The 26,035-nt window shown below is 32.4% G+C and overlaps 1 protein-coding gene across 1 annotated transcript in view; it reads left to right on the top strand.

Annotated features, from left to right (window-relative positions):
* Window positions 1-26,035, top strand: part of NBEA (neurobeachin) — a 628,524-nt gene that overhangs the window by 115,646 nt on the left and 486,843 nt on the right. The window contains exons 10-11 of the mRNA XM_059996030.1: window positions 140-273; window positions 17,644-17,752. Coding sequence (XP_059852013.1) covers window positions 140-273; window positions 17,644-17,752 — 243 coding nt within the window. The remainder of the gene's footprint in view (window positions 1-139; window positions 274-17,643; window positions 17,753-26,035) is intronic.

Here is a 26,035-nt window from a genome sequence, read left to right on the forward strand (position 1 = left end):
TATAATTTTGATTTTTAAATTTTAAAAATAAATTTAAAAATATCTATTTTATTTAATTTTCTTATGAAGCTGGAAGAAGCAAATAGTGATAACATTATGCTTCAGAAAATGTAATAAACATTTTTGTTTTTGAACATAGGATGTAAAAGCTATAGTTACACATTCAATTCATAGTGCAATTCATTCTATTGGAGGGATTCAAGTGCTTTTCCCACTTTTTGCACAACTGGACAACCGGCAGCTCAATGACAGTCAAGTGGAAACAACTGTCTGGTAAGTTTTCTTTGAATATATAAGTTATGCCATTTTTTTCCTCATTTAGATTATGCGTGGTGCACTTGGTGTTGTGTAAATGTATTATAATACTGGTTTTTATCCTTGAGGTGCTAATAAAAGTTTCTTTAGGATTAAGGCAGATATATATTTGCACAATGTAAAAAAGCCTGACACTTAGATTTTTATAACCACAAAGGAGTGACTTCCTTGATAATAAATGAAAAATTCTTACTAGGTGTAGCATAGTGATTATAATATGAAGTTGAGGAAAAGTGTTAGTCCTGACCTTACCCTTTGCAAATGCCCATTGTTTGGATTGTCCGTGAAATCTTGTCAGATTAAATAAAATTACTAGGGTAAAGTTTATTCTCAAGAATAGTATTTAATAACACACATAATTTATATCTTAAATATTGGTATTATTCTATAATGTTAGTGTCATAAGACTAGCACAATATTAAGGGATATTAGCTTTTTTTATATATAGATCATGTTTGAGAACCTAAATCTAACCAGTAGCATACCCATGTTTTATGTATTCAGAATCTTCTAATTAGATTGATTTCATGTGCAAATTTTATAGCTTCTCTTTTTTTAAATTAAAAAATACCTCATGGGGAGGGAGGGAGATGCAAGAGGGAAGAGATATGGGAACATATGTATATGTATAACTGATTCACTTTGTTATAAAGCAGAAGCTAACACACCATTGTAAAGCAATTATACTACAATAAAGATGTTAAAAAAATACCTCATGTATCAAACTCTGATTTAATCTTATATCTTAGAATCATATATGTCATAAGTTAAATCTGAATTTTAATAACTATTTGTGTACGTTGCTAAGTTTGGAGAATTTAAAGGGAAAGTTATATAGGTAAACATTAGTTTACTAAATAGTAATATAGGAATGCTTCATTAGTATGTACACATATACATGAGACTCTTTATCGATCATCCAATTTTGAATTTGTAGAAAAACTAGTGAATGAAACTAAGATGGGAAAAATTAAAGTTCATTGAAGTGTAACCTATGATTTTCTCCTATTAATTATTTAAATTAATTATTAACAAAATTCTGTCTTAGTGTTGCTAATAATATTATCCCTGCATTGGGACCATCTTTATGTAAAGTATAAATCTAAGTATAAATGGGACCTGTACCTTTACAATAGTCAGCTGCCATCCGTGGGTCATGCTTCTTTTATATCAAGGTAATGTAGAGGTTGGAGTTTTGAAGTGAAAAGGAATCCTGAGGCCATGTCCTGCTGAGATATTACTGTTATAAGGTCTTAAATACTTCTATTGGGAGGCAGATCAGCTTAGTGGAAAAGTGAAACATTTAAATTCCAGTCCTAATTTAAATTCAAAATGTTTTGCTCTTTGTCATCTAAGTGAACTAGTACACATTATGATCAGTAATTTTAAACCTAGTAAGTGCTGTGAAAAGAAGTTAGAGATGAAGTAGCAATTAGAAAACTCCATGTGTAATTTAAATATTTCATATGAATTAAGTCCATAATTATTTAACCTGAAGTATAATGTTTTGCTTTGTATAGAAAAATTAGAAAGATTATGCAGTTTGAGATGCTATAACTAAAATGATTATAATAATTTATAACATCATGAGTAGTTATTATAAACTCTTAGTGATAAAACCATGTTTAACACGTTATCTGGTCCATTCATCCAAGGCACATGGTTATTTTTCATTGCCTGTCTTTAAAACTCATTTTAGTGTTTATATTATATTTTGATATTTAAATTGTATTTATTTCATCATGGAGATAAAAGGCAGTGGAAGGGATCAGCTTTCTGATTTTGATTTGTTTTTAGTTCTTTTATATCATTCATGTTAATTTTTCCATGTAATAACTAACTTTTTCAGTGATATATGTGTTCTTAGTTTATGGCCAATAGAAAACATATAATAAGAAATGTACCACTTTCCTTTTCAGTAATAATACATACCCAATTTCAGCCCTACCCTGTGATTCACTTATGTACTTCTTTGAATTCTTATCTAATACTTTTTCATTAATTGCTTCAAAGCCCTTGATGTCTGAGGTTGGCTCTTTAGTGGACAATTGTGTGTATCAGTAATTCAGTCTCTTGTTATATTTAGTTTTGAGGGGCACCATTTTGGTGGTGATACTGTCTCAGTTTTTAAAATGTTAAAGGCAGATTTTTAAATGGGACGTCCCCCTCTACTTGAAGAACATAAATTCTTAGCTTTAGGGCAATGGTTGATAGAATTTCTTATTTTCTGGCTATATCTTAAATTCATATATATGAATGAGAACTTAAAATGGGATATGTTATCTTATTTTCAGTTAGTTTTAAACTCTTCTAGATGAATGAGAATATTTGAACTTTAAAAATCTTGGACAAAATTTTATGTACCTTTTCTGGAAAATCTTTTTGTATAATAAATACATGCCCCAAATTGCAATGTTATCTAATTCTTGATTATTTTTTGGAGAAATTGAGCTAAACTCTAAAATAAGTTAATTCTTTGCCTTTGTGTTTCAAGCTAAAGTGTCTTGGTTTCCATGCACTTTCCTCCACTCAGTAGTCCCTGTTTATGAAACTTTTTATTGTTTATATAAGCCTCATCTCTGTTGGCACTACTTTATTATTGTTCTAATCATTGATGAGTTTTACTGTATAGAGGGGGTGTAATATTAAAATAATTTATTGAAGGAATAATCTTATTTTCTGGAGCCTTTAAAAATAGGCTTTATTCGTGCAGGAGAAATTTTGTGGCTTTTTTGTTTTATCATGAAAGCTACATGTTATAGTTGTTATATGTGTGGACTTTCAAGTCAGACACACTTGGCTTCAAATCCCTCATTTACTATTTATTATTTACACAACTTTGAGTGTTATTAACTATTTTGTGTTTCAGTTTCTATCATTATAATAGAATAATATAGAATATTATATATATATATAGACTAATAATAGCTCACTGGATTTTTTAAATTAAATGCAATAAAATATGTAGATTGACATACATGCTGGTTTTGTTATTATGATGACAATGGGTTAGGTAATCTAGATTATCTCTAATACTACAGTTTTATATTTTAAAATATATATCATCAATCATAGAGACTGATTGTTATAACAGGAGCCGTGTTACTTTATATTTGAAATTTTCTACCAATAATGTTATTTATAATGGAGAATTACTTATTTAAGTGATGAAGTAGGACTTATAATTTGAATTTCAGTTGTAATGATGAAAACTAATTGTGAACCATCTATCTATTTTCTAGATATAGTGGTTTAAAATTGAGAAATGTGTTAACTCAAGTTTTGAAGTCAGTACCAAGTTAAAAAAAAAGCTTTCAAGGGTTTCAGATGATTTTTCTTTAGCTGGTTTTTGGATTTTATAGCTACCCCGTTAGTATTTAAATCTCCAGGAATAACACTTTTTATTGCTTTTTCTTTTAACATGTAGTTTAGCCTTTGTGAAACAAACGAACAAAAAATGAACCACAAAAGGAATAAATGTCATTGAATTGAGTTAAATAGCTTGTGGCAACACATACAGTATTTTTAATGTAATTTTGTTTTGAGTAAGTAAATCATGCCAATATGTAGTTGTTATAGTGATTTCAGACTATTCATAATGATTCTCAAGCACCATGATCATCTTGAGTAATTCTGCCAAGTGATGAAAGCTGTTTGGAAGTTTTGTCATTCCTCAGGGATTAATACTATTTTATATTGGACTGGTCGATTGATCCCATTCTGTCCAGCGATCATTGAGAGCAATAATTAAACAAATTACCTTTCACTAGACATTTAGTAAATATTTATTTAATGTATAAATAACAAATGCTTAATAAATGATTTCAAGAAGTATAACTCCAATCTTGAAATAATCATAGCTTTTACATTTTGTGTTTAGGAATGACTCATTGAATTAGAAATTTCATTTTCCTTTGATTTGGATGATAATATACATTGACTGTAAATGTCCTGTCTTTCTCTGACTTGGCCCCAAAACCCCTTTTGTTTGAGTGTGTGTTTCTAAATTCTATAGATCATAGAAAGCAAAACAAATCTTCCTCATTTGTTTGACTTAGGAAGAATGTACTATGAAAAAATATGTTTTCTGGCACAAGGTATAAATAGGTTTTTATATATCAAAAGATTAAAAATACACTAAGAGAGTAGTTCTCAAGCCTTCTTTTGGTGTCAGACTAAGGCTCAACCTAGTGTCCTGTTATGTACTCTCTGTTCTTAGGTGATGGGGCTATCTGAGCGTATGTAATAGTAGCACAAGGCATTTACTGAGTACTTACTGTGTGCCAGTAGCTGTTTGTAATTGTATTACCTCATTTTATCCTGTTCTGCTGATGAGAGAGATAAAAATTGAGGACCTTGTTGAAGGTCACAGAGATTTAAGTGGTAGATTAGGACCAGAGTTCTAATTCTGAGAGCCTGATTCCAGAGCTCTCACTCTGAACTACCATGATTAACTCTGAGAATCACCTTTGCAAGCTATGGAATGATTTTAATACTGTAATGCTAACTTTATCTGATAGTAGTATGAATTAAAATAGGATAGCATATATAAACTGTGTATCACAGCGAGTGTCTGGTACGTAGTAGGCACTTAATGAGTTTTCTTTATTTCCTCAGTAAAAGTTTGTCCATTGATGTGATGCAATTTTGTATTATTAAAATGTGTTTTAACTCTGTTAATTTAACTCTGTTAATGCTGTTTTAACTCTGATAAATTAAAAATCAACCACAAGTGATCATTTAAATTAATTCTTGTAATTGCATAAATATTTTTCTCAGGAAAGTGTTCTTTTTGTTTCTAGTTATAATACAGGTTGTTTGATAGACTGCTTGATGGAATGTAAGCTATAAAAAATTTAGAAAATCCCATAAAGCATTTATGTCAATGATCCTATAATTAAGAATCCTCTTGTAATGTGAATATTATGACTCATTAATTAGTTTGTTTTGTGGGCTTAAATCCAGATTTTTTCCTAAAAGCTAGCTTGCTAGCCAAAGTTATTCCAGTAATTATCTTGAATTTTATAGCCACTTTAATAATTAAATTTTCATTATAAAGTCCTGATTAGCACCACTGTCATTTGTAAACCAGCACAATTACCTGGAAATTCCAGCATTTCAGTGTCTAACAACCCAAATTTTCCCTTACACTTCAAAGTGACATAAAAATCCTTTGTCTGTGTTTTCTGATTTTTAGTTCAGGGAAGTGACTATTATACAGCTAATGTCAAAAATTTCTACATATTTTCACCAAACTGACATAAAAAATGAAATGTGACTGCTTTTTGTAGGCTAAAGAAGTGAAATTAGTACTTGTTTGTAATGATTGTCTCCCTTGTGGAGGTTGTTGTTTGTATATGTAGAATATAATTATTATTAGTTTGGTTTCTAGAAGTATTTAAACATTTAAAAATATATATCTATAGAATTATGTTCTCTTTATTTTCTTTATGTTTTTCAGGAAAATGTACATCTTTCACTTCTTTATATGCATATTTGCTATTTTGCCTTTTTTTTTAAGTTTACAAAATTAGTAATGAAAGTATTCTTTGAAGTGGAAACAGACACAGAAAGTATATTTGACATATGTATACCACTACTTCTATTAAAGGAGGAAAACCAAATAATTTTTTTAGTGAGATTTAACTAGAGTAAAATGCAATGTATATTGAATTCACTGTGCAAATAAATCCATAAATAAAAATTAAAATACAGTATTCTGCCTGAAACATAGGGAAATTATAGTGTAGTGTTCAAATAGCTTTCTCTTCTTTGTCAGCCAAGTTCTTTTTACTCCATGGACCCTTTACAGAAGATATCTGATAATAAAGTTTATGGTACATCTAACAATTTAATGAGTTTGTCAACTGTCAACAAGAAAGGACATTTTGTTTCTTGTAGACTTATGACTTCTGATTCACTGACTTTCCAAATAAGCTATTTTTTATAGTCCATTTTAAAGTGTTTTTCATAATAAGTGATTGCTTTTCTACAATAATTCCTCCATAAAAGGTTTCCTTTAAATTTAGTGAAATCTGTTTTTAATGCTGTATTAGTTTGTGCTGTTTCAATTTTCAACACATAATTTTGCTCTGTGCATTTTCCCTGCCATAAAGGAAGTCTTCTGCTTTATCTTTGACCAGAACAAACAAACAAGGCATTGTTTTGGCAGAAGGGTAACTACAAATTATTAGTTGCAGGAATTTGGGCAACCATGGACACATCTTTACTGAATTTGTTGCCTTAATTTTCCTCTAGTTTGCATATCAGCATTCTCTGTCCTTAAATATTTTAATGATATTTTGTAACTGAAGGTGTTGTTATTTTATGCATGGAATAGCATTTATTTCTTTAACTCTTCTATATCGTTACGTTGCTTTTGAAAATAATAAGGTAAATTGCTTCATTTATTTTGTTTTTATGATATTCATGCAGTCTAAATCTAAAATAAGTATTATTTGCATTTATGAGGAACATTGCCATATGTGCGAATATTCAGAGTTCATCCTCAAAAGCTCAGAATATTTCTGATGGGAATTGGGTATAAATCCCCCAAGTGTTTATGCTCTCTTCCCTTTCTCTCCCCTGAATGTGATGACCTTTACGTGCAGTGAGTAGACTCTTCAATAAAAGAATTAATAAGGCATCATCAGGAAATTCTAGTTAATTTAGTATGGTAATTTTTTGAAAGTTTTTTTTTTTTTTTGATGTGGACCATTTAAAAAGTCTTTATTGAATTTGCTACAATATTGCTTCTGTTTTATGTTTTGGTTTTTTGGCCACGAGGCACATGGGATCTTAGCTCCCCAACCAGGGATCGAACCCACACCCCTGCATTGGAAGGCGAAGTCTTAACTACTGGACTGGGAGGGAAGTCCCTAGTATTATAATTTTATTGGCCTTTATTTTATTTTGTTTCTGGGTTTATGGTCTTACTACCTAGATGGACAACACCCAGAGCTTTTTCTGTTGTAGCCTTCTATTTAGGCTCATATACCCAAACTCAAACTCAACCTTCTCCAGATAAAAACTCATAACTTTCTCTTCTGCACATTTTATATCACATTTGACATTATTTTTAAAGTTTTAAATTAATTTTTATTTTTGTTGAAGACTTTATTTTTTAGAGCAGTTTTAGGTTTGCAATAAAATGGAAAGGAGTAAATAGATTTTTCATATACTCCCCCTCTTCACATACATATCCTCCCCTATTATCAACATCACTCACCAGAATCGTATATTTTTTTAACAAGGATGAACATAAATCAATAGATCATAATCACTTAAAGTCCATAGTTAAGAGTTCACTCTTGGTATCATAGTTTTTATAAGTTTGGACAAAAGTATAATGCCATGTATCCATCTATTTATAATATCATAAAAAATATGTTCACATTCCTAAATATATTTTGTATTCTACCCTTTCACACTGCCCCCAGGCAACCACTGATCTTTTTATTGTCTCCATAATTTTGCCTTTTCAAGAATGTCATATAGCTGAAATCATACAGAATGCAGCTGTTTCAGATTGTCTCCTTTCACTCAGTAATATGCAATTAAAGTGCCTCCATGTCTTTTCATGGCTTGATAGCTCATTTCTTTTTAGCGTTGAATAATATATATTCTAATATCTAAATGTACCACAGTTTATTTTTCCATTCACCTACCGAAGGACATCTTGGTTGCTTCCAAGTTTTGGCAATTAAGAATAAAGCTTCTATAAATATCTGTGTGCATGTTTTTGTGTGGATATAAGTTTTCAACTCTTTGGGTAGATACAACGTAGCATGATTGCTGGATTATATGGTAAAAGTATGTTGAGTTCTGTAAGAAACCCCCAAACTGTCTTCCAAAGTGGCTGTACCATTTTCATTCCCAGCAGCAGTGAATGAAGTAATAGATTATTAGTTTCTTGTCAGTTATTTCAGATTTCCTACATAGACAGTCACGCTGTTTGTAACCAAAGACAGTATTATGTCTTCTTTCCCAACCTGTATATATTTTATCACATTAGCAAGGACTTTCAGTGTCATGTTGAAAAGGAGTGGTGAGAGGGGACATCCTTGCTTTGTATCTGATCTTAGTGGGAAAACTTTGAGTTTTTCATCATTAAGTATGACGTTAGCTGTAGGTTTTTTATAGATAGTCTTTATCAAGTTGAGAAAGTTCCCGTTTATTCCTAGTTTCCCGAGAGTTTTTATCATGGGTGACTGTCGGATTGTGTCAAATGCTTTTTCTTCATCTGTAGATGTGAAAGTGATGTTTCTTTTTTAGCCTATTGCTGTCTTGAGCCAGCCTTGCATACTTTGGATAAATCCCATTTGGTTGTGGAGTATAATTCTTTTTATCTTGTTTGGATTCAATTTGCCCATGTTTTGTTGAGGATTTTCACATGTCTGTTCATGGGAGATATTGGTCTGTAGTCTTCTTTACTTATTATGTCTCTGTCTAGTTTTGGTATGAGTGATGCTGTCTTCATAGAATGAGTTAGGAAAGTAGTTCCTCTGCTTCTATCCTCTGAAAGAGATGTAGAGAATTGGTATAATTTATTTCGTAAGTGTTTGGTAGAATTCACCAGTGAATCCGTCTGGACCTGGTGATTTCTGCCTATTAATTATTGATTCAGTTCCTTTAATAGATGTAGGTATATTCAAAATGTCTATTTCTTCTTGTGTGACTTTTGGCAGGCGATGTCTTTCAAGGAATGTTTCTTTTCATCTAGGTTCCCAAACCTGTGGCCATAGAATTGCTCACAGTGTCCTTTATTATTCTTTTAATTTCCATGGGATATGTAGTTATGTCTCTTCTTTCAATTCTAATATTAGTATTTCCATCTTCTCCCTTTTTTTCTTTGTTAGTCTGGCCTAGAGACTTATCAATTTTATTAATCTTTTTAAAGAGCCAGCTTTTGTTTTCATTGACTTTTTCTATTGATTTCCTGTTTTCTGTTTCTTTGATTTATACTCTGGTTCTCATTATTTCTTCTTGCTGCTTACTTTAGATGGCATTTACTCTTTTTTTTTTCTAGTTTCCTAAGGTGAAAATTTAGATTAATGACTGTTAGATTTTATATACATATATATATATATATATATATATATATATATATATTTTTTTTTTTTTTTCATTATAGAGGTCTGAGCATCCAATTCCAATATGTGGAGGCATGGTTTCCCCCCATACCACCAAAGATTCTCTGTGACACCAGCTGGGTATCCTATCATTTAACTCAATTCTGACGCTCAAATCTGACATAGCATCAGATTCCACAGGTTAAGGGCTCAGTCTCACAAGACTGGCCCTCTTCACTTTAGATGCCAGTTGTAAGTCTAGGTTATCACCTGTGCTTCTGAACAACTGACTGTAGATGATAGGTTCCAGTAACCTCCTCCTTGGACTTCAGGTGATAGTTGCAAGTCCAGGTCGTGACTCGTACTTCTGACTGACTGGATATAAACCAGAGGTTCCCGCCACCCCCTTGGGTTCAGTTACTTTGCTAGAGTGGCTCACAGAGCTTAGGGAAACATTTTACTTACTGGATTACTAGTTTATTATAAAAGGATAATGAAGGATACAGATGAATATCCAAATAGAAGAGATGCGTAGGGCAAGGTATGGGGAGAGGGCATGGAGCTTCCATTCCCTCTGCAGGTATGCCACCCTTCTAGTACCTCCATATATTCACAGACTGGGAAGCTCTCCCAGCCCTGTGTTTTTTTTTTTTTTTAATGGTGGCGTCATTACATACACATGACTGATTAAATCAATGACCGTTGGTGATTGAACTCAATCTCCAGCCCTTCTCCCCTCTCTCCCTGGAGGTAGGTGGGTGGTAGGTGGGCTGGACTGAAAGTTCCAACCCTCTAATTATATGGTTGGCTGTGTTGGCAACTGGCTCTCATCCTTAAGTGAGTTCCAAAAGTCACTTCATTAACATGACAGAAGACACTTTTTATTACTGCCATCCCTTAGGAAATTTCAAGGGAGCTAGCTCTGCCAGACCTCTGTGCCAAAAATGGGGACCAAGAACAAATGCACATTTCTTATTATAAATCACAGTATCACAACATTGAATGCTCTAAATTTCCCAGTAATCACTGATTTCATTTTATTCCGCAGATTTTTTTTTTTTTTTTTTTTTTTTTTTTTTTTTTTTTTGCAGTATGCGGGCCTCTCACTGTTGTGGCCTCTCCCACTGCGGAGCACAGGCTCCAGACGCACAGGCTTAGCGGCCATGGCTCACAGGCCCAGCTGCTCCGCGGCATGTGGGATCTTCCCGGACCGGGGCACGAACCTGCGTCCCCTGCATCGGCAGGCGGACTCTCAACCACTGCGCCACCAGGGAATCCCCTATTCCACAGATTTTGATCAGTTGTATTTTCATTTTCATTTCATTCAAAAATATTTTTAATATCTCTTGAGATTTCTTCTTTGACCCATGTGTTATTTAGAAGTGCACCATTTAATGTTCACATTGTGGGATTTTTCCAGTTGTCTTTCTGTTACTGATTTCTAGCTAATTCCATTGTGATCTGAGAGTAGATATTGTGTGATTTCCACTATTTTAAATTTGTTGGATACGGTTTATGGCCCAGAATGTTGTCTAGCTTAGTGAATGGTCTATGCAAGCTTGAGAAGAACGTTTATTCTAATGTGGTTGAGTGAAGTAGTGTATAGATGCCAGTTACCTCCAGCTGTTTTTTGGTGTTGTTGAGTTCAACTATGTCCTAACAGATTTTCTAACCCCTGTAGTTGTCCATTTCTGAGAGAGGGATGTTGAAATCTCCAACTATGATGGTGATTTCATCTGTATCTCCTTACTGTTGTAGCAGTTTTTGCTTTACATAATTTTATGTTCTGTTGTTAGGTATATGCGCTTTAGATATTGGTATCTTCTTGGAAAATTGACTCCTTTATCATTGTGTAATGCTGTTCTTAATCTCTGATACTTTCTTTGCTTTGAAGTCTTGTCCAAAATTAAAGTAGGTACTTCTACTTTTGTTTGTTTGATTTTTGTCAAAGGTGCAAAAGCAGTGTAAGGGAAGAAGGATAGTTGTATGCTAAAATGAACCTCAACCGCAACCTCATTAAAAATTAACTCAAATATCAGCTGTAAAGGTAAGATATAAAACTACAGAACTTTTAGAAGAAAACATAGGAGAAAATCTCTGCAACCTAGGCTATGCAAAGGCATTTTAGACATGACCTTAAAAGTGTGATGCATACAAGGAAAAAATTGATAAATTTGACATTGGCTTCATCAAAGTTAAATTTAACCTTTTACTCTGCAAAAGAAACAATGAAAAGACATTTTACAGATTGGAGGAAGATGATAGAAAATCAAATTGATGAAGGACTTATATCAAGACTACATTTAAAACTCTCAAACACTAGTAGTAAGAAAGCATGAAATCCAATTTTAAAAAATGGGAAAAAGACTTGAGCAGATACTTCACCAGAGAAGGCATAAGGATGTCAAAATTGCACATGAAAAGATGTTCAACATCATTAACCAATTTATTTAAAACATTATGGGATGTAACTACACAGTTAGTAGAAAGGCCAAAATTTAAAAAAAAAAATACTCATGATGCCAAGTGCTGGTAAGGATGAGGAGCAACTGGAGCCTGTTACTGGTGGGACTGGTAAATGGCACAGCCATTCTGTCAGTTTGGCAGTTTGTTATAAAGTTAAACATATACTTACCACATAATTCAGCCTTTCTACTCCTGGATTTGTATTTGTGAGAAATGAATGAAAACTGTCCACACAAAAACCTTTATGTGAATGTTTACAGTAGTCCTATTCATAATTGCTGTAAACTAGATACAGCTCACATGTACCCATTAGGTAGTCTGTTTATTCAAGGGAATACTATTCATCAATTAAAAGAAAAAAAAATCTTGATGTATGCAACTACTTAGATGAATCTCAAGAGACGATATGTTGCAGTCAAGAAGAACATATTAAGAAGATTACATACTGTATGACTATCTATATGACATTCTTGAAAAGTCAAAACTATCTCCATATAAGAGATAAGTAGTTACCCAAGGTTGTTTTGGCTGTTGAGAGAGTGTGACTGCAAGGGTATAAAGGGATAGGATAAATGAGTTTTTTGTGTGTGATGGAACGCATCTTACCTTGATTGTGGTGGGGTTATACAAATCTATACGTCTAACATTCTCAGAATTACATACACACACAAACACACACAAAGAAAAGAAGTAAAGTAGTTGGTTTTACTACATGATCATTTTAAAAATGAAATTAATTATGAAAAGGATAGAGAATTCCTGGATGTATATGAAGCCTAAGTATCAAATAATTATTTCATCTTTTTGTGTAGCTAGCTGTTTTAATATTTATTTCATTTTTTTTTTTTTTTGGTAATTTCAGCACTTCTAGGGTGTATTTTTAATCCCGCTTTTAACTGAGGCTTGGCTGAAAGTAGACCCAACACCAGGAGAAGGGACTATTTGGCTTCCCTGCTGTGCGTGTTTTGATCATGAAGGACATTAGAGTATGCATATATAGTTAAGATCACCTATTTGTCATTATAACCTATCTCTGTTTTTCCTTTGAAGATTTGAACTTATTAGGTATTAGAGAGTTACATCATTAAATTTCTACATCATTCATGTATCCATGGATTATACACGATAGTGGTGCTGCCACTAGAAACATGTCCAGAAATCCAGAAAGCTCTCATAAAGGTGCTAGGACACTTAGAGCATTGTGATTGTTTGTTGGCTGGAATTAAATTAAAAATGAGTAGGCTTTAAGAGTTATCTCTTTTACAGTGGAGCGTTATAATAAATATCTATAGGTTATTGATAGAGAATTATGAATAGAGATGATCAAAAGGCTATTTGGTTGTCAAACTATGTAAATACTGGTAAATGCTATAGGCTAACACATAATGATGTCATAAGAGGTTTGGAGTTCCTCTACCTGTACACATTTTAAAATTTTGTTTCCTTCATAAGACAACTTTTGACACATTACAGTTACAATTTTACAAATGTCTATTTTTTTTGCTATAATATATTTTGTTAGAAATAAAATAGGCTGATGAAACATAAAATTAAAATCTGTTACCAGACAAAGGAAGGTAAAAAACTGTGATAGCCTGACTAACTTTTAATAGAGCCTTTAAAGAATGTTCTTAGATAGCTATGACAGTCATGAGGCTGTCTGCCTCCTTATGAGGCTGAAAGAAAAGGGAGAAGTTGCTGAGGAGAGATTTCATGGCTAAGGGAGGCTTAGTGATTTCATGTGCTACCCAGTGTATTTCATCTGTCTTCACATTTTACTGTACTGCATTTCACTGTTTTCCTTATTTGACTCTACAGATAAATGTATTTTACTTATTTTGGCATGTATCTCCACTTGATGTTTGAATTGATGAATGTGACAGTTTGTGTGTCAGGGTTTATTGCCTAGGTAGGCAGTTAGGCAGTGGTCTTTTGAGATAGCATCTTCAGGAATACATGGTCTAAAAGTGACTGCTAAAGGTACATGGAGTTAGAAGCTTTTGGTTTAGAACTTTCTAATTTTGAACTGTGAAGGAATTTAACTCTTCTAACTTATTGTGGGAATTGTTTGTGTCACTGGAAATTAATTGTGTTGAGTGTGAAATTTTCTTGGGTGTGGACTTGAGTTGATTTCTTTTACAGTTTTATTCCTGCTATGATCACTCTCATCTTGGAAGAGTTTTGTAGTGAAAGAAATAGCATAGAAACTATATTAGATATTTTATATATGTATTCATCTTTTGCAAGATTTCAATGTTTCTCAGTACTAAATTAGGCTACATAAGAGATGAAACCTTATGAAAAAGCCAAAAGAATTTCCCCCATTACTGGTACCTTAAATCTTATTGGAACTTAATCTACTTCTGAATTTATTCTGACAATTATTTTGCCTGTAGTGTTTCTTAAGAGATTAAAAACACCCTTATGTAAGTGGATGAACTGTTGAATTTCAGGGGGAATCTTTAATTTTTACATTATTAATTCCATTCTTCTTAATATATTTAAACAGCCCATCTAGCTGAGGTGCTTTGTTTCCGTACAAAGCAAATTGAAAAGCCAGTTTCCTGTACCCTAAGAACTGCCTTTGAACTGAACTTGGGTTATATATTAAATCTTAATAATTTCAGTTATAAATTAAGTCTATCTTTATGATATATTGCATCTTTAATAAAATTCCTCAAAGATAATACAAGTTTTGGGATAATATTACACGAGTTATCTACATCAGTTATTTTTAAAAAATAAAGGACAAGTTGAAATGGATAAAGTTATATTAAAATCAAGTCAAAATCTATATTTACATAAATTTTAATGGCTCCTAAAGGTAGTACGTATTTTTTTCATTAGGAACAAAAATGAGTCATGTTTATACGTAGTTGTTAAATATTATCCGTTATTTGTGGGCCAAGAATATTGTGGTAATTCTTTAATAATGTGGACCAGAAAGCTCTGGAGAGATTATTAATATGCTAAGTCGTTAGAGGTATTGTTGTATTATTTCCTTCATTTTTCTTAAGGTATAGCCCTTTACTAGTGTGATATTTGAAATAAATTTTTCCTAATTTAATTAAAGCTCATTAAAGAATTGGAAGATGGTAATTATTTTGAAGAAATAACCCTATAGTTTATTAGTGTCATTTTCCTTAAAAGGAGACAGAATTAAAAACCCTTAACCATTCCTGAAGTAGAATTGTTACTTACAGAACATACATTATTGTACTGTCTATTGAAAAGTTTAGCAATTTGACTTTATGAGGTAAAAACCAGTTTACTTTTTGTCTATCAAGTAAAATATTCCTGTGAAAATCTGTTTCTGGGTATTGCTATACTTTTCAAAAGAATGTTCTGTGTTGTGTATACTAGTTTTGGCTGACACAGATACTTGCTTTTTGGTTTATCCTGTATATTTAGATCCTCTACAGATGAACTGATGTGTCTAGACAGGAAGTGGTATGTAGGAGATATAGGAATGGGCTGAAGTATCCTTTATATTTGCCTTTGTATCTAGGGGAGTTGGAAATAGGCAAGAATGGAGAGAAATTTTGTATGGCAGTACACAGAATTTTGCAAGTTAATTGTGAGCCCTGAAGCAATCCGATGCATTTTAGTTACTGGTAAGTTTGTTAAATTATGTTTGAAAATGTACCTCTTCGAAGATGGCCATCTATTTACTATTAAGTCCACCATGTCAAATATACCTATTTTAAAGATTTTTTCAAAAGATGTAGTATTGCTATTGCATTGGGTTTTAGGTATAAATTAAAAATACTTTTGTTGGTGAATGCATTTGACTTTTCAATTGTTGTCATAGTTAAAATTGAAGTGAAATTAACATATGGGTAGTCTTGTGTTAATATTTTGGAATAATAAAATTAATATTTCTGATTTTGTAATGGAACTCCACTGTGTTTAGAAGTCTGAGTTATTAATTCATTAGATGTTTGAGAAAGAGTAGTCCTTCTGACATAAAAGAATAAGAAAATCCATGGCATCTTTGTAATTTTGTATGGTTCTATATAGAAGGGTGATCTATTGTAAGAAATACTTTTTTGCATTTTTTCATGGACCATAGGAACCATAGTGAGGCATTTCTAGTCTTTCTTTTTGGCAGTGCTAATGTTTAGGAGTCTTAGTCATCTTTCCCCCTAAATCACTAACTCAGGTGTAGGTAAGAATTCCATGAACAGATTAGGAAATTGTGTAATCTCTATGCAATAGTTTTCTTTATTCTTTTCAAACACTTAGGCAGATGTATTATGTATATCAGTGCTTAAGCAGTTATTTGTGAAGTGGCTTTGACTATTGATACAATTCATGTAAATTGGATTAGATTGCTTAATAGCTGTTCTTTACAGAAACATTAAAAAAAAATCTCAAGGGATTCTTTGGTAGTTGTGTTTTTCTTGTAAATATCCACCTTTGACTTTAGGACAAAGTAAAAGAATATCATTGATTTGCAATACTAGTTTACTGTTTTCTTTTTTATGGCTTAAAGATACAGGGCTAGTTAATGTAATTGAATTTTAATTTCTTGTAACGAAGTAGTTTATTTACATATATACTATATTTTTCTAGCTGATATCATGTAATCCATTAAACTATCAATTTTATAGCGATAAGAATGATGTTAATTTTGCTGTTGGTTCTTTTTATGAGAATATTTCTGATTTGTACAAGAATAGCCGCATTATCAGGTAAATGTGTTGTCAATCCTATAGAAACCTGAAGAGCTAGAGTAACTTTAGAAAACAGAGTAACTTTAGATTCCTTTTGAGCCTTAACAATTTTCAAGTTTTCCTCATTACCAAATTTTCTTAATTTCATGTAGAAATGAGTATTTGTGCATTTAAAATATATTTAGAAATTTGTGTGAATGTAAATAGACAATTTGGGGTACATTTATAAAGCAGTGTAAATGGATATTATTTTAATGCTGATAAAGTCTGGCTTAGAGTCATTTATTGTTATAAACTACAGTAAGCATATATAATGAAGGGTATATAGTTTCTTAGTTAGGAATGCTATCATGTATCGATGCTGCTGATTGAAAATTGTTCATATAATTCTGTGAAGTAATACATTATCAAAGCTTAATGTAATGCAATAATTTATTTTTCTTTTGTTTCTTCCTTCATTCCACAGACATATCAAGTGCTTTATGTTTGTCTGGAATATATCTTTGTGTTTTTATGTATACATTGTGTAATCGATTGCCACTTTTTATTTCAATATGACATAAATCATCTTATTTTCTTTGCTCTCATAAACTTTCCTGAGGGCATATACGGACATAAGTAACATGTTGCATATTTAAATACATATATATAAGTTGTTTTTAAAAACAGGTCTAAATGAAAAGTTTATTTTAGAAAATAGGTGTATTCTTCCAAAGCAATATTGTGAACATATTTTAAATTCTCTAAGCATGTTCTTCAGAAGAATATTGTGATAAAGTCTTTATTATGGAGAAGTGCAATATTTGTGGGTGTGTTTCTTATGTTAGATTTACTTCAAGCAGGGAATATATATGTGTAACGATAGACTTTGATATTTTACCTCGGAATACAGAAAAACTCCACAGTTATGTTTCTATATAATGTTTAATTTTAAGGAGATAAAACCAGTTTTTTCATTCTTGTGAGAAATATTCTTGCATAATAGTCAGCAAAGTAGAGATTAAATTTGAATATGATTGTTACCTTTCGGAATAATAAAGTACTGAAATGGAACGCTGTGTTTATGATCAATATTTGATGATTACGTAATGGAATTATCTGTACTTTACATGCAGTGCTACTCTTTTGGCATTCCTGGTTGAACTACTTAAAAGTTCAGTAGCCATGCAAGAACAGATGCTGGGTGGAAAAGGCTTTTTAGTCATTGGCTACTTACTTGAAAAGGTAAGTGAAATGTATTGATGGTTTTATTGTGTAGCCTTCACAGATGGACCACTGACGATCACTAACTATATTTTTTTTCTATAGTTTCCCTTTCCATTGACTGCAGAGGCCATGTTTTTGGTTAATTCACAAACATTTTTATATTATGTACTTAGATGTATGTGTAGACATTAAATTAAATTGGGTGTTAGAAATCTATATAATTAAGAAATTTTGAATAAAAGTAGAAACTAAAGAAAAATTATTTTATCTACTTTTATTCAAATTAGAAGTATTTTCTCTTAATTATTTTTTCTAATTTCTTTGCTATATTTATATTCAAACTAAGTTTCTTACAAATTTTATCAATTTTAGTTTCAATGGATTTAATTTTTTGTTTTGCTTTATTTTTCAATTATAAGGTAAAAAAAATTCTATATTTGATAGCAACAGAAACATTAGTTTTTGCTTTGTCCCTGCTTTTAATATATTTGAATGTTTAAAGTAGTGTTTTTTTCTGATCAGTACACAGTGTAAACAGTACAAATTGGATGGCTTTGATTTTCCTATCTGTGTCATTTATGCCCTGTTTTTTTAATGACCTTCTTTGCTTTAGTCACAACTGTACTATTATGGTAATGGGTGCTGAGTTTCTGATTATGGTCTCACAAGAGTTCGGTTATATCATGTGATTTCCTTCAAAAAGTAAGGTGGTATTTCACAAATAAAAGTATTATTTTTCTCCTTAAGAAATAGCTATCACCATCACTAGTGCTCCCAAATCTCTCCTTCTCAGTTAAACATTAACATTCATATGACATTCAGCTGCTCTGTAAATGGAACTATTTGAGAAATAATAGAGGTGAGACCTCTACTAAGAGGAATAAACTTATTTTTCTCTTGGGAAATAAAATTTAGAGGACTTTTGGAAATAATTTTTTTTTTAAACTATTTATTTATTTTCTTGGCTGCATCAGGTCTGAGTTGTGGCACGCGGGATCTTTGTTGCGGTGCTCGGGTTTCTCTCTAGTTGTGGCACACTAACTCAGTAGCTGTGGCGCGAAGGCTTAGGTGCCCTGCAGCATGTGGGATCTTAGTTCCTCAGCCAGGGATCGAACCTGCGTCCCCTGCATTGGAAGGCGGATTCTTTACCACTGGACCACCAGGGAAGTCCCCTGGAAATAATTTTTTAACTTCAGATTGATCTGCATTTGAAATCCTTCTGTCTTTTCTTTGAAAAAGTACTTTTCTTTCTTGAAGTATTGTTGATCGTGGAATGATAGATTAAGTAGATCGATCATAGGCAGCATTTTTTTTTCAGTTACATTATAATTTTTTCAGTTACATTATTAAGATTTTCATTAAGGCTATTTGGTTTATATTTTTAATCATGGAAAACTATTTTCCTATATCTAGAGTATTACAAATTTTTTAGAAGATTTATGTTATAGTATATTTTACGTGAATTACATATTATGAAATACCTTTGTGACACTGCTGTCAGCCATCTTTGTGACAAGATTGCTGTCAGGAACTACCTCTTGAATATACTTTTCATCGATTTACTGAGGGTTTATTAGCATAATTTTAAAGTGAGAATTCTTTTACACTTAAAACTTAGCTTAAAGTTAGAAATATTGTGAAAAATCTTCAAATCAAATAAAAAGAACATTAAAATAATAATAAGGTTTCCATCATTTTACATTCCCATCAGCAGTGTATGAAATTTCCAATCTTTTCACAGCCTTGGAAACACTGTTATTATCTGTTTTGTTTTTAAATTCTAGCCATCCCTAGTGAGTGTGAAATGGTTTATCATTTTTGTATTTGCATTTCTGTGATGTCTAATGACGTTGAGCATCTTTTCATGTACTTATTGGCTATTTGTATACTTTTTTGAGAAATGTTTATTACAAAGACCATTTTAAAAAACTATGGTATTTCTTTTTATTATTGAGTTGTAGGAGATTTTTAGTCTATATGCTAAACCTTTATTAGATATAAGATTTGTAAAGATAGTCTTCCATTCTGTGGATCACTTTATGACTTAATTTGCATTTCACTGTTGACAAATTAAGTTGAGCATTTTCATATATTTATCTTCCTTTTGGTTGTGCTCTTTTGCTAAATACCTGTTCAGAGTATTTACCCTTTTTCATTTGGGTTGTCCATCATTTTCTTATTGATTCATGGGAATTCTGTATATATCCTGGATATGAGTCCTTATTGGATATGTATCACAAATGTCTCTTCCTCTGTGACTTGCCTTTTCACACTCTTAATCATCAAATGCTTTTTATGCATTATTTGAGATAATTATTATGTTTCTACATCTTTTTCTTAGTTTAGTGAGTTACATTAGCTGATTTTCAAAATAAAATATTCTTTATTTCTGGAATCCTGTGTAGTCTTAGATCCATTCCCATTCTAGTCCTTATGCTTCTCTTAAAATGGCTTATATCGGGCGTCCCTGGTGACGCAGTGGTTGAGAGTCCGCCTGCCGATGCAGGGGAGACGGGTTTGTGCCCCGGTCCGGGAAGATCCTACATGCCGCGGAGCGGCTGGGCCTGTGAGCCATGGCCGCTGAGCCTGCGCATCCGGAGCCTGTGCTCCGCAACGACGGGAGAGGCCACAACAGTGAGAGGCCCGCGTACTGCGAAAAAAAAAAAAAAAAAGGCTTATATCAATGTCACTAATAGCCTTCATATTCTTAAATCTTATGATTCTCAAGTCTTCATCTTATTTGACTTAGCAACATTTTAGTATAACATTCTTTCCTTCTTGAAATGCTTTAATTGTATTTTGTGACAGCATTCTTTCTTTTCTTTCTTCCTACCTCCTTGGCCTCCTTTAATTCTCTCCTAGTAGTTCCTCCTCTTCTTCCTAAAATTCTAAAGACTGTGGTGTCCTGGTGCTTAATCCTGGAAACCTTTTCACTTTTCTGTTTGCACTTTTAATTAAGCTTACTATTCCCTTAGTTTTCCTTATTCTGCAAATACTCATTATTCTCAAATGTGTATATCCAACTACAACCTCTCCTTTGAATTCAGTTCCATTTGGATGTTTATTAAGCTTCACAGATCTAAATTATCCAAACTGTTACTTTTGACTTTCCTTTCAAATCCTTCGTCCTTTACTCTTCTCTGTCTTAGTTACTAGCATTACCATTCAACAAGTAGTTCAGACCAAAAATGTTCATTCTTTTTGACTCTTCTTTTTCATGCAGCAAATTCATACTGGCAGGAAATTATGTTGTCTTAGTATCAAAACATATCCAGAATCAATGACTAGTTCCTACTTAGTACTCTACTCCTTTCTATGCCCATTGATACCATCTTTATTCAAACCATCATCATCTTTCACCACTAGTTAGTTACTCACTGTCCATTTTTTGCTTGCAGTCAGACTAGTCCTTTGAAAATGTGCCAGATCTTACTAGTCCATCCTTCTCAAAGTACATTTATGTCTCTTACCTCTGACATCATCCCTTACCATTCTCATTCTTTCTTTCTCTGTTGCAGCCACACTGACCATCCTAAGGCCTCTTTGCAGACCTTTCCCTTAAAAACTAAAATAGTAAGCATGTGCTCTTCTCAGTTCTTGTGCATTTTCTTTTCACATTGCTTTGGTAATTCTTTTTGTAGGTATCCACATGGGTTGATTCTACACTTCATTGAGGATTTTGCTTATGACACCTATCAGAGAAGTCTTCCTTGATCACTCTAAGTAGAATAGTACTCCTTTGATAACCATCAATGACTGTTTCCCTACTCTGCTCATTTTTTTATGGCATCAGTCTGACATTTTTTTAACTTATTTTCTGCCTCCTTCCACTAGAATGTAGGCCTCAGCTTCATGAAAGCAGGGACATTTTTTTCTTACCTTATTGCTGTATCTTCTACCTAAAAGTGTGCCTGCTTCAATAAATATTTGTTGAATTGAATTAAATAAATAAACAGGACTTACATAGTTATTACATAAAAGAATACCTTTTTCATTTTTCTTAGATTAATGTTCACCCGTTTAATTTTTAAATAATCATCTGTCAGGTGAGTAGTATAGATAATAAGATTCCATTTTTATTTTATCATCAACTAATAGCAAGTTAATGGTTAACTGTCACTTAGCTATATCTCCTTGTCTTGGAAGATATAAATTAGTTATCAAAGAAGGTAGTCTAATGAGAGGCCATCTTATTCATCATGTTTAGACTGTTTCACAAAAAACTTTTAAGGTATTTTTGTTTTGTTTTATGTTGCCAAAATATAAATTTGAAGAAAACTTAGAGGTAATTTGATGCATTCAGTAGTTTTTGTTGTGGTTAATAAAAAAATGATTCAAATAGCTTAAACATTAAGGAAATAGGCTTGCTAATGTAACTGGAAATCTAGTGATAGATGGCTTATCAGTCATAGTCCTGGTAGGAAGCAGATGTCATGCTCAAACTTGGTTACTGAGAGGCGTTTAATGCAAGGCTCTTCACAAGTTGTGAGCATTGTTAAGGGAAGTCAGCAAAGTTTGAAGAGATGAGAGGAATGAGTGTTTAGCATAACTCAAATAGAAAGTTACTGTAACTATAGGAGAAGTGTACCTGATTAGAGTGTGGTCTTTGATAAAGGAATATAGAAAGGAATATAGTATACTCACCTGAAGGGGTGAAGCCAAGGAGATGAATGCCCCAAACTTCATTTTCTTTCTATCCTTTAATTTCCTGCTGGAGTCTCTAACTAGTCAAACCCAGCTGGAAGCCAACAGACAAGGGAGCATCCCAAGCACAGAAATAGGATAGGGAAGGTTGGAAAGTGGATCAGTGCGTCCAGCCAAACATATCCAGTTAGTTGGACTTCAGGGTTTGGTTGTCTCAGTCTCAATTATGTCATCAGAGACCCGGGTTTTTTCTATATGTCTGTTCTGCTACCTATAGTCATGATTTTATGCTATAGCTGTTACTCTTTGTGGTCATACAAGGTTGCCAGGCCGACGTGGTGCTATAAGCCTTCACATCCAGGTGGAGAGAGAGAGAGCTCCTTCCTCCCAGTTACTGAACAAGATCCTTCCCTCCAATTTGACTGGTCAGCTTAGGTCTTGGTCTACTTTGAACCTAATATTATTATGAAAATTTTTATGCTCCATATCTGAACTAATCATTGTCTGCCCCTGCCAAACAACAACACACACACACACAAGTGATTCACATTGGAGTAGGCTATTTGGAGCTCAATCTTGGTGTCCTGGGAGGAGCAAAATGGATACTACTTTGTGATATACCTCTAACTAATTGACATAATTTCCCACAATTTGCTTAATATATAATGCATATTATATATATATATATATATATGTATATATATATATATAATGTTTTCTGTAATAAAAATGAACATTTATGGCAATCCATTCTGTTGTGGTCTGCTCTAAGTGTGGGAAAGACCTCTCTTTACTGAGTAGCAATTTCTCTCTGTAACATCCATTGCTCCTGTTCGGTTTAATTACTTCAGGAGTAGATGTTATAATATAATTGTTTTTTCTAGCTTCTCAGATTATGCTTCCAAATATGTTTAGTCACCCCTCATATAGTACTTGTTGCAAATTATGTATTCGGTTACCATACAAAAGTCATGTCATATAGTTTAAATTCCAGAGCTTGCATTCTACAGATTTATAACTATAAATTATCCAAGTGTATCTCTTTTTAAAATAGCTTTGCTTGAGAAAATGAAAGCAAATCTCAAACAAATATTTTCAAGCAATCAATCAAAGTAAACACATTAAAACAAAATTGAATGTCCTTCTTCCACCCTCTTCTAATCTGTGTTATATCTTATCTGTTCTGTTCTTAATTTATTCTTGAATTTGACATGAATTCAGTTAAACATTTACTGAGGAATTATGGCAGATACCAGATGGATAAAAGATGAATAAGATAGTATCCTTTTTTATATAAGGAAAGAAAGATATGTGAATAACAGTTACACAAAGCAGAAGGAATAAGTACTACGTACTTATAGGTAAAGGTAACATGCTATTGAAGAGAACATTCATTTTATGCCTGGTAGAATTTTGAGTGGGCTAATAAAAAAATACAATTTTAGAAAAATGTTTCCTGAAGATCAATTTTATAATGAAAAACTGCTACACGACAGCATTAATTGCTATGAAAAATAAATTGACATTTTATTTTAGTAATATGGAAGGCCTCATGTGATGCTTCTAGCATATCTTTTAATAACATGGAGAAAGTTAAAACTGGTTTCCAGATTATGAATTAGTTCCTCAAATGATTATGTTCATAGTGGTCAATCTGATTTTATATCACTTTAGTGTTTTTATAAACACATGACAGATTTTATAGGCCAAAATCTGATCGCTAAGACTATTTAGGAACAGGTTCTAACTGTTCTATTTCAGGGTTTTAGGCATAAAAGTAGACTGTATCAGATAATATTCTTGAAATCATTATTACTGAATAAAAATAAAATGTATAAGATAAGCTATGTGAAATTATAACCAGTGAAGGAGATGGCTGAAGCTTTAAATAACCATTGCTCTTCATTTTATTCCCCTAAACATGAATAAAATAAAATATTTTAGAATTTAAAAGCAGTATTATTTTTTATTAAAGTTCTTTTAAAATGAGTGACCAATCTGCTTTATTTTAACTCAAATATTTATTTGTCTTTGTCTTCCTCCCACCTTGTAATAACAGTTATTTATTAGGATCATTTCCTCCATCTTATGAAATTTTCATGTAAAGTTATGCTGTAAGGCTTGGTTTGAATTTTGTTGGACTATTGCTGATCTACTCACTGCTGGTGTTTTGTCAAACACATAGCCTACTAATACAAAATCACTGCGAGCCTTATTCAAACTAGTTTAAATGCCACCTTCTCAGTAAAACCTCTTTTAACCTCCCTTCTACAAATTTTCTATTCACTTCATGTTCTTTTCATACACTTGTTATATTTAACATGTTACATATTTTACCTTTTTAGTTTATTTATTGTATGTCCTTGTCTTCTCTTAGAATGTAAGTCTATGTGGGCAGTTTTTTTTTTTTTTTTTTTTCAGTTTTCTTAACTACTCTTTCCACAGTGCCAAGGAGAGTACCTGGCAAACAATAAGTGCTCAACATGCATATTTTCTGAATGGCTAAATGAAAAGCATTGAGCTGTACCTTTAAGGGAAATGCAATGGATGCAAGGGTTTTACAAGTTAAAGTAGTAGCATGATAGAGAAAGCAGGTGAAGCAGTCTGGCATGCGTGAGAAATTGGCCCAAAGAAATACTTTGTTTGACTCAGTGAAAAGCTTTTTAATTTTATTTTGTTTAGGTACCTTAAGCAGTCCTCACTACTCTTTATTGTCTCCTATTCTAATTCACACATTATTGTTAAATTCCTGCATATTGTCGTCATTTGAGTTTGTTACTCCTATGTAGAAGTATGAAAAAATGCATGGCATGTTTAGGTCAAATTTATTGAGTTGCCCTTTTTAAGAGCGTGATGAATGTAAGCAAATCATATGGGAAGTAAAATTGGTAAGAGAATTTAGTCGCTTTTAGACCTTAATTATCCTATACTGATATTTGGATTCAATCAGTGCGTCATAGAGATAAAGATTTGATGTGACCTGTGCTTTAGGGTTGAGTGTAGGGGATTCTTTACTTTAGGGAGGATGGTGATACTATAAATAGTATCATAGCAACGAAAAAAAACGATTTGCATAGGAAGATATATTTTTTGATATTTGAGTTTGAATTACTAGTTTTTATGAAGAGCATTTTCTCTGTAATATTTTCATCTGAGATTATACTCTACTGTAACATGTCCAATTAAAATATAATGCAAGCCTCATATGCTATTTAAAATTTTCTGGTAAGAAGCAACGGGTGAAATTAATTTTAATAATATATATTTTTTAAACTAGTATATCCAAAATATTATCACTGCAACATAGACTCAACAGCAACAACAAAAATAATAGTTATTTTGCATTGTTTTTTCACTCGAAATCTTCAAAATCCAGTGCATACATACTACAGCACCTGTCACTTAGGTCTAGCCACATGTCAAAGGCTCAGTAGACACCTATGGCTAGTGGCTACTGTATTGGACAGTGCAGCTTGAAGGTTTGGTTTGAATTTTGGAAGGTTTGTTGTTTATCTAAATACCATTGGTGATAGGTTACATACTGTGATGACACTTGAGAATTCTAGATGAGAGTACTCAGCCTAGAGATAATGTAATAATAAGCCGTGGAAGCATAAAATATCATCTAGGAAGAGTGTATTTATGAAGAGAAGACCA

Source organism: Delphinus delphis, chromosome 18 (genome assembly GCF_949987515.2).
Source record: "Delphinus delphis chromosome 18, mDelDel1.2, whole genome shotgun sequence".
NCBI classification, from domain to species: Eukaryota; Metazoa; Chordata; class Mammalia; order Artiodactyla; family Delphinidae; genus Delphinus; species Delphinus delphis.